General features: G+C 46.3%; 2 protein-coding genes across 5 annotated transcripts in view; one reads left to right on the forward strand and one right to left on the reverse strand.

Annotated features, from left to right (window-relative positions):
* Positions 1-6,410, reverse strand: part of SERAC1 (serine active site containing 1) — a 28,146-nt gene extending 21,736 nt beyond the window's left edge. For 2 of the 3 annotated variants that reach the window (XM_045843805.1, XM_045843803.1), the window contains exons 1-4: positions 6,273-6,410; positions 4,398-4,489; positions 3,398-3,434; positions 531-667 (exon numbers count right to left, since the gene is read on the reverse strand). In XM_045843805.1, the coding sequence (XP_045699761.1) occupies positions 531-667; positions 3,398-3,434; positions 4,398-4,488 (265 nt within the window). In that variant the 5' untranslated portion in view covers position 4,489; positions 6,273-6,410. Of the gene's footprint in view, positions 1-530; positions 668-3,397; positions 3,435-4,397; positions 4,490-5,736; positions 6,190-6,272 lie in introns of those variants that run through there. The other variant, XM_045843804.1, reaches the window with a different exon arrangement.
* Positions 6,411-6,462: 52 nt separating this feature from the next.
* Positions 6,463-9,193, forward strand: GTF2H5 (general transcription factor IIH subunit 5). Of its 2 annotated transcripts, none has more exons than XM_045843418.1 (3): positions 6,463-6,565; positions 7,327-7,400; positions 8,784-9,193. In XM_045843418.1, exons 2-3 carry the CDS (start codon positions 7,366-7,368, stop codon positions 8,962-8,964), a joined length of 216 nt encoding a protein of 71 aa, XP_045699374.1. In that variant the 5' UTR covers positions 6,463-6,565; positions 7,327-7,365; the 3' UTR covers positions 8,965-9,193. The 2 variants fall into 2 exon arrangements, with proteins under 2 accessions (XP_045699374.1, XP_045699375.1); XM_045843419.1 differs by having other exon boundaries at positions 6,494-6,575.
* Positions 9,194-9,684: the final 491 nt, after the last annotated feature.

A 9,684-nucleotide genomic window follows, 5' to 3' on the forward strand; every position in this document is an offset into this window, starting at 1 on the left:
GGTCTGACTGCTAACCGCGTTTCCATGCGACCCAACTGTGGTGAGGAGGACTGGCCTGACTGGTAAAGCCGGGTTTTCTAGACTTTGTGGCAGAGCTTTCCCCTCTGTAGTCGTTTGTGTTCATATTTATAAATCCATCCCCTCAGTCTGGTGTCCGTAATGAACAAAGCCCCTAAATCAGAAGTATCTCTGAGTTAAGTGACAAAATCAGGTTTTTATGTTCGCCAAACTGAGGGCCAGCCTCTGGGCCGCCGGTCCCCACTGAGGTGTGGGACTGCGAGTTCAGACTAAAACAGCCGGCTGGCTTTCACTTCCCTTGGTCACCGGAGAGCCGCAAACCTGCGTTAGGTGTGGAAGTCAAGAATCTGGTCTTCAGTGAGCCCTTCAAGAACTTGGTTCTCCCAGGGTTTTGGGATTCTCAGAGCTAACGGGGTGAATGTTATTAGTACTGTGTTTTAAATACTCATTTTAAAATTAAATAACTAGCTCCCATTTTTCACAAAGATGAGATAACTTTATCATCAACTTACCATAATTTTCTCTTTTATCTAAAGACACTGTGGGCACATATATATATGACTTCATTTTTTCTCTTTCTACCACTTGAGAATCTAATGTCAAAGACTTCTTCAGGGCCAGAACTTCATATGTAAGAAATAAAGAGCCTCTTAAAAAGAAACAAAAAATTCATCAAAAATAGATGATATAAATGTAACACAAGAGTTCCTCTTTTATTAAGCTTTAAATAGTTAAGTGTTCTTTTTTTATTGAGAAACATAATATATGTACAGTAATGTGCATATACCATGTATTACACATACCTAAAAAAAGTATGTATAAAGGTACACACACATTTCAGTTAACAAATAATAATAGCTACATTACCATATCCAGGCAGAAAAACCACCAACAGAACGTTAACAGTAAGTACCCAGAAGCCCCCACTGTGTCCCTTCCTGACCCTGACCCACTCTCTTGTCTCTACAGCTAATCATCATTATGACTTTTATTATAGTAATACTCCTGCTTTTCTTTATACTGGGTTGGCCCAAAAGTCCGTTCTGTTTTTTTTCCATGCATTGGCTCTAGTAGTGAGCACTTAGTTGTCTTTAACTTCATTCAAAACAATTTTGTAAGACTCTATTGTGACAGCTGTCATGTCAGCGTGCATTTTTAAGAAACGTCAAAATCAGTGAATTTTTGTATACCATTTAAATATTGAAGATATTAAGAAAATAAGAAAATCAGCAGCATTTTTGGCATATTATGCTTTATCATTTCAAGAAAAGTAAAAATGCAGCCGAACACGAAAAGAGATTTGCGCCGTGTGTGGGGAAGGTGCTGTGACGGATCGAACGTGTCGAACGTGTAGGCCAGTTGAAGCTGACAGTGATCAAATCGAGACGTTCATTGAGAACAATCAACATCATACCCCACGGGAGACAGCCGTCATACTCAAAATATCCAAGTCAATGAAGTTATTGGTGAAAATGAAAAGTGTGTTTTTTATTTCATGGAAAAAACTCAACGGACTTTTTGGCCATCCCAGCAGTCTACCGTCTACACACGCACCCGTAACCAACACTCGGTCCGCCTGCGAACTTCACAGGAATGGGGTCGCACTGAGTGTGTCCTTTGGTTCGGCCCTCTGTCTGTGAGGTTCACCCACCCCGTTGCGTGGGTGAAGCTCACGCACTTACACTTTCGTGAGGCTGTGATTCATCCACTGCACGAATACCCCACAACTTCCTTGTCCCCTCTACCACAGACGGGTATTTAGGGGGTTTCTGTCTGAGTCCCTTACAAACAGTACTGTTACCACACGTCACACCCCTTGACACTGCACACGCGTGTTTATGTTCCTCTAGGGCAAGTATCTAGAAGCAGAATTACAGACTTTCTCGCAGCATATATATTGTTCAACTTTACTGGATAATGCCAAACTGTTTTTTCGAAAAGAGGAGTCAATTTGGGCTCCCGTCACCAGCATACAGAGTTGCTCCTCCCCTAAGAGTTATACCTAAAGTCCATTTTAAATGCAACATTCGGTATTGTTTGTCGAGTAACCCCAGATGCAGGGGTTGTTTCCCGGAATCAGACTGACCTGCACACCCCCTCCGCCCAGACGCAAAGCTGCCCTCCGTCTGCATTCAGAGCCTAGTGACGGCAGCCATGCTAACCACCCCTCTCCGCAGCATCCCACCCCCCGCCCCCGAAGCGGCAGCAGGTGCGGCAGAAAGGCCAGACACTGGCCGGCACCGGGGGATAGCCAGAAGGCTCGGGAGAACCCTCTTCTCTTTTGGGGGACCCTCTGGGCAGCCAAGGCCGGCAAATGTGTTCAGCACTTTTATCGTGCCTTCCATGAAAGACAAAATCTCTTTACTAAAAATGGTGTGACTGATTTCCACGCGATTCCTGGCTGTAACTGTGATACAGACAAAGAAACTTCTTTACACAAAAGAGTACTTTTGCCTGGAATAAGTCAAAGGGGAAAATCATCTAAATATGGTTTGCCTGACCTTACAATATCATGGAGAAATGTATATATTTGGATAAAAAGCCAAGTATATCTACTCTGTCATTTTAGCATCTAAGAGTTGACTTCATAGTTACACCAGTGAAAGAGTACCCCCAGCAAAAACACTAGAGCAGTGGCAGACGTGCATTAAACACATCCGGGGTCCGGCAGAGGTAACGCCACCGAGTGTGGTTGGTACAGCACGCGAATGTCTCGCACGAGATGGACAGCAATTGGAACATTTCACCTAAAACGTCACAGGGTGTGCTTGAGCGTGATAATGTTATGCTACAGAAGTACATGCTTATGGTTTTGTAATAGAAGATTTTTATGTAATAAAAAAATAGGGGCGTTATTTGTGCCGGAGCCTGTATCTATATCACGCCCTCCTCCAAAAACAAGCAAAGAAACAGAATGAAAATGCAATTTTCGGAAAGTCACTCCATTCACTGAGCAAGCGCCTGTGAAACAGCTTGTGATGGGCGATGTTGTCCCTGGCATTTTCTCAGCCTCAGTTTCCTCCCATGAGAGCTTCGTGGTGACTCTTGAGATTTCCAGAAATTATTGTGACAATAGTGGATCTTTACCTTCTCCACGCACTTTAGAATCTGAGACAAGGTGTGATTTTAGGCGTGTGGAAGCTACTCAGGGAGTCCCTGCTCTGTCCCTGTCATTCACTGGGACCCAAGATAAACCAAGACCTGGACGGTGAAGTAGCTGTGGCTGCCACCGAAGTGGCAGAACCAGTGACTAACCAGTGACGACTCCGCCCGATTCCGAAATCTGTGCCCTCCTCACTCCCCCATGCCACCTGTGAACCACTTCCCCTGAGATTTCAATTAGCATTATAATGCAGTCAATTTCACTGTTGACACTTACCCTAAAATAAGTGATCCAGTAAACTTTATTATATTTCCTTCAAAAAGAAGAAAAAAAGTCAGTGTAATGAATTTCACTTTAAAAACATGACCGGAAATAGGCATGTTCAGATAAGAAGTTACTGATATTTCTCCATTAAAATAAGCAGTTGCTGTCAACACAAGGCTTGCTATCCCCAGACAGAAACGAATGAACCAGTAAGCACTGGGTACAAACAGAACCTGTGGGTGTTTCACACACATTCTCCCCTCCTTCCACCCCCCACCCCAGCCAGCAGCGGCCCCAGCACCCGCCGCCCTGCTGGGACCGCCAGGCCCGCAGAGCTTCCACTGAACGCCACGTCCAGGGGCCTGACTTCCCTTCTGACTCCGTTTAGTTCACAAACAAGGAAAGGCCCAGGGACGTTTCTCCCCACCGCACCAGATGTCGTCTTTGGTGTTTGGACTCAGGACTTGTTTTGGTGGGGGCAAGACACCCCGCTTTGGCATGATTTATGATTCCTCGGATAACAAAAGAAAATGGACTCAAACATAAACTTGCAAGACATGGCCCACGTGAGATGATCTCAAGAACAGAGTAAAAACACCCAGTGCACAGTAGGTGTTAAAAGTAAACATCTGACAACTGAGAGATGATCTAGGCCAATCTTCTCATTTTACAAATGAACGCTAGTGGTAAATACAGATTTACTAATAAAGACAGACCAGGGCTAGATGCTGAGCTTCCTTGCTCACCACTGAATTCAATGTCATGAACCTAACATACGTGCAGGCACTGTGTTTGGTGGGGGCTTAATACACAGCTGCTGAAGGAGAAGGCGGTAACCCTTAAGTCGACCTCACAAGGATCAGCAGGAATCTGAGAGGGAACACAGGGGAGGGAGAGGACTCCCAAGGAGGAGGAGTGTGCACGGCTCTGGGCCTGCCAATGTGGGGTGGACCGTTAGCCCAGAAAAGACATAAACAAATCTGTTAGAAACTATCGTTTAACCAGCACTCACTGATATCTTTCCAGTACGTGTTGCTTTTTGGAGGAGGACTTGAGGTTCCCATTCTTCTACAACAGATGACACAGTAAGCAGCCAGGGACATGCTGTGCATTTAAGACAATGATAAGAAATGTAGTTTAGCATCTAATTAAAAACATATCTTTTACTCATAAGAACATGTCGCAATCACAGTGGATTGCCCACAGAATTAGGTTTTTTGAGGCTAGGAAAAAATATTTTCATTAAAAAAAGTATTTCTCCCTTGATTTATTTCTAGGTAACTTTAGTTTTGAATACCATTATGAGTATGTGGTTATTAAATTCCTAGTTAGTTATTGCTGGTGTAGAGAAGTTATATTTTTATTCAGAAATCTTCCTGAAGACCATTTTTCTTTTCCTTTTCAGTTTATTGAGTAATCCTCCTCTTTCCCATTGATTTGTGATCATTCCTTTACCTTATAAATTTGTGTACGTATAGATACACATACATACAAACATACATGTTTTTGTTTTGTTTCTGGCTGTCTGTTCTGTTCCACTGATCCGTCTCTTTCTGTACTCCTATCACCGTGATTTAAGTGCTCCAGTTTTATATATTTTGACAGCATTAATCCTCTGTCTCAAACTTTTTTGTAGCTACCTATGTCAGTTTACTCTTGCTGATCACTATTACAAGCATTTTATTGGGAGCGCCGGTTCCTCCCCAGAGCCCCCGAAGTCCTACAGCTCGGGGTTTGAAGGCCATTTCGGACACCACCTAACTAACGAAAGCCGCTCCTCCCATCACTGTATCATCACATCGCCACCTGAAACCTCCTCGGCAACTGATTTCAGCGTCTCTCTCCCCTCACTACAATCAGGTACTTGTTTACCATTGTAACCCCGGTGTCTAGACTAGTGTCCGGCACGTATCCGGTGCACAAAAATCTTTGTGGAACAAATGAATGGAGGTTTGAAATCAGGATGATTCGCCGAAACAGGAAGAAAAGCAGGCTTTGAAGTGAGGGTGAAAGATGAGAAGTAGCTCAGTTCCAGAGGAGACATTCACTGTAGCACAGGGCAGGCGTCAGGCCGGCTCCTGGAGCGCCCGAGTGCACGGAGGGAGGTGCGAGGCGATGGAACTGCCGAGGTGGTCACGCAGAAGAATGCTTGCAAGAAGGAAAGAATCCTTGGGAAGAACCGGGCAGATTAAAAGCGAGAGCCTACGCGCCCAGAAAAAATATGGAAACCAGGGGGAGGGAAAAGATTTGAGGAACAGAAAAAAGGAAACGAGTGGAAAAGCTGGGTTCCTAAATCATATAAACACACGAAGTAAAAAGCAGCGTGAGCTCAACCGAGAAGTACAACTTACCTAAGGAACAGAAAGCAAGAACCTCACCTCCACAGGTAAAAACAGAGAGAGCGAGCTCGGTTAGGATGCAAACCAAAAGAAGGGGGAAGGAGTTAATTTTAGAATCACCGGGGGTCTCCCGGGTAAAATGTCCGTTCCCGGGTTTACTCAGCTATCAGCATTTAATCTATTCAACCTCCAGGAGCAGAGCTAGAAGCTGAGGTTTGGAAGGTTCCCGTTTGAATGGACACTGTTTCGTCCTCCTTGTTCTCGTCCTTCCGTCACTACAGCGCCCGGGTTGATGGCACCCGCGCGCGCTCTCGGGTCTCGGGGAGGCCCCAGGGAGGGGCGGTTAACCGGAATGGGTGGGCTGCCAAGGCTGCCAGAGGCCCTCACACCCCGCGGAAGATCAGGGGGTCAATCGAGACCGCCCGTCCACGCGGGGGCGTCCCGGCCGCTCCCCGACCAAGCCCCGTCGCCATTCGACCATCTCCCCGCCTTGCCCGGTTTCGCTGACGTCGTGGCCCTCCCCCACCAGCCCAGGCTGGGCTTCCTACCTGCCGGCACGTGGACTTGGCCTGCCCGCAGCTGCTCACAGAGAACCAGGTCACCAAGGCGACCACCTTTCTCTGCGGCGCCCCGCCCGCGCCCTCCACCCTGCGGCGGGCAGCACGTGACCCCGCCCCCGCGCTCCCAGCCCCGCCCCTTGGACCCGCCCCCGCCCCGCCTCTCACCCTCAAGGGGTCGCCGACGTGATGACGTAGCGGGAGCTTGCCTACTCTGTTGCGTCGCGGAGGTGCCGCTGGGTCTGTAGGTGGAAGTGGGACGCGTCTGCTCCCGCAGCGAGAGGGTAAAGCAGGGTCTGTAAGAGATGGAGGGGTCCCCAAGAAAGCGAGGAGGGGGCGAGGAGACCCAGAAACCTGTCCTGCAGCTGTTGGGGTACAGGGCGGTATCCCGCACCGTCTCCGGGCCTTTCTGACGAGGCCGGGCGGCTGGTCTGCAGTGGCTGAAACGGGAATTAACTTTGGAGAGGCATTGCGCCGCGCCCGTGTATAGAAGCTTAAGGGTCAGGTTGACGTGCACCGGGTGTGTGTTTTCCCTTTTAGAGTAGATCTCTGGGGAACGCCGTTTATTTGCTAAAAGAACACAGGTTCGGAGACCTGGCTTGTGCCCATTTGGGAGGTGGGCGTGGGAGTAAAGCTACTACTTCGTTTCTTCCAAGGCTTGCCCTCAGTATATAATCTTTAAGGCCCATTTCAGAGCTACCATGCTGTGATTCCTGTCTCCCAGAATCTTATTTTTCATCATACTCCTGGCGGGGAAGAGAGGTCCTTCAACTACTGTTGTAAAAACTGGACCGGACACACCAGGGTGGTTAAGCCACTTGGCTTTTATTGGGATTGGGTAGAATTTGTTTGCAAGGAAGGTTTATATGCAAATACTCCAATAGACGCATGATAATTTTTTTTAAAGTTTGAAATATGTATGTTTTCTTAATGTTAGCGCTATGTTTTTCACAGACTTGAATGGTTGCTAGTATTTCATATTTTGCCCCAAAGTGTATTAAAGTTGATGTTTTTGAATTCTATGTCACCTTATTCCTTTTGTTAGCATTTGTAAGGTCGTCGGCATCGCCTGGTTGAGGAAAAGATGGTCAACGTCTTAAAAGGAGTGCTTATAGAATGGTTAGTAGTTTGGATACTGAATGAGGTTTTTGTTTTGGGGGGGTTTTTTTGGTTAATACAGTACTTACTTGTCTTTCCTTGTCAAACCCCGAGCCCTCCGCTTCGCCAGGCGGCCTAGGGAGGTATAAGAACAGGATCATACATGGGAGGTGGTGACGCCGTGTTCACGTGGTGACGAGGATGAGCAAAGCCACCATCTGGGCCTCCGGGAGGGCAAAGCCCAGGGTGGCCTAGGAGAAGAGCCGTTGCTGCAGAGAGGGTTCCTGGCATAAGCAATGATGAGGCCCCCCAATTCCAGCCCCAGAGCCTGTGACCCCTACTGTGGCGGCCCCAGCCCCGATGAACTTGGCTGCTATGTCAGTGTCTCTTGAAATGGCACTGGCTTGGAAAGCTTGCAGCTAGAAATACGTGAGGTCAGAGGACCGGGGGCTGCCAAGCTGCTGAGCTCTCTTCTGTCGGTGTTTCTGTTCGCTTCAGCACCACTGCATCTAAACATCCATCCGTGGCTAAACATGTTATTGTATATTAGATCAAAAGAGTGTTCTTTGTTGTGATTCAAGGCTTTTATGAAAAAGGTGTACTTTGGTAAATCCAAGAAATTATATCCCTCTTTCCCTTATGCCTGTCCTATTCATTCCAAACTAAAGCCACAGTAAACAGAATTGAGTTTGGATCTCTTCTTTGAGCTCAGTATTCTCAGAGAGATTTTGTTAGGCTTTTCTTTAAAGATTCTGAATAATTGTTCAGACTTAACATGGTTCAGAATTTTAAGGAAGAAGAGAAAAACGTGAGTACCTACCGCAGACCAAATACTTATCCTTGGCGTTTCTTCTCCTATAGTTTCCGCAACGAGTCTGTGGGGGCTCACTTTGAGGCCTTGGGAGCCTCAGTGCTTTTAAAGTCACACGAGTGAGTGAGAAAGCCAGGGTTGAATCTGGACCTGCCTCTGGCTGTACTCCCCATTTTAGCAGAGTGACAGTTCACCTGGTTTCGTACATTAATTTGTCATTGGCCAAGTGGTGAAAAGCTATTGGCTGTTTAAATGTAATGGTGGTGGAGGAGTGAGGAAATGCATTTTTAAAATTGATTAAGGAGACTGTGATTCTAGGCCCTAGTAACTAAAGGTTTTCGGCATTACTTTTTCGCTTGTCAAGGACAAAGCATTCTTTGAAAATCTCATCTCTGGCCTCCTTCTCTTAAACTTGCTCTAACAGTTCTAAGATGAATCTACATCTATAAATCATCAACACTTAAGGCAGAGTGGGAGTGAGAGTTTAGGACTTTTTAAATTAACCTAAATCTTCTGCATGCTCAAAATTCTGATCGCTCAGTTTCCGATATAACTTGAAGTTAAAGTTTCTCCTCACCATGTGTCCCCTGCAGCGACCCGGCCATGAAGCAGTTTCTGCTGTACTTGGATGAGTCGAATGCCCTGGGGAAGAAGTTCATCATTCAAGACATCGACGACACACACGTCTTCGTGATAGCGGAGTTGGTTAATGTCCTCCAGGAGCGAGTAGGTGAATTAATGGACCAAAATGCGTTTTCTCTTACGCAGAAGTGAAAATATTAGATATTGACCACTTCAGAATTCAAAGTAACAGATGCGAGAGAGACTGTCCCCATTTAGTAATTCGTGTGACAAGTCAGACTTAGAGAATTGCTGAGAAGCGTGCCACGGAGAGACTGGGGTATCCTTTGTTCAGAAGAAAGCGCCCAAACTGGTTTTCTTGTTCTGTCTTTGTCAATACGTGTGCCCTCAAATTAAAAAAAGTCTTAATAGTTGGCTATAATTTGACTTTTATTATCCTTTATTGCAATGTAAATGTGAATGGTTTTTCTACCTTTTTAATGCCAATTTAATACATTAAGAATATAATTTTTAGCCCTGGCTGGTGTAGCTCAGTGGATTGAGCATGGGCTGCAAACCAAAGGGTCACCGGTTTGATTCTCAGTCAGGGTGCATGCGCACTGTGCCGACCTCGGACAGCACCGCTGTGCTCGTCATCACCTCAGGGCGGTCACCCGGCACGTGTCCCTGCCTAGCGTCTCTGCGCAGCGCTGTGTGTGTGAGTCGCCTGTGCCGGTGCACGACGTGGTGCGGTTGACCTGGAACAACGGGTTCGTGCTGTGCGAGTCAGCTCGTACGTGCGTTTTTTTGTTTTGTTTTGTTTTGTTTTGTTTTGTTTTTTCAGTAAATGCCGTAAATGTACTTTCCTTGTGATGTTCTTTTCTCTAGCTTATTTTTTTGTAAGAATAGAGTATATAATCCACATAACTTACG

The sequence above is a fragment of the Phyllostomus hastatus genome, unplaced genomic scaffold (genome assembly GCF_019186645.2).
Source record: "Phyllostomus hastatus isolate PE091 unplaced genomic scaffold, TTU_PhHast_1.1 phas_contig_40, whole genome shotgun sequence".
Lineage (NCBI taxonomy): Eukaryota > Metazoa > Chordata > Mammalia > Chiroptera > Phyllostomidae > Phyllostomus > Phyllostomus hastatus.

Coding starts and splice junctions, on each gene's coding strand:
- GTF2H5 (XM_045843418.1), top strand. CDS start 7,366: ATGGTCAACGTCTTAAAAGGAGTGCTTATAGAATG. Junction 7,401..8,783: donor AAAGGAGTGCTTATAGAATG/GTTAGTAGTTTG, acceptor TGTCCCCTGCAG/CGACCCGGCCATGAAGCAGT.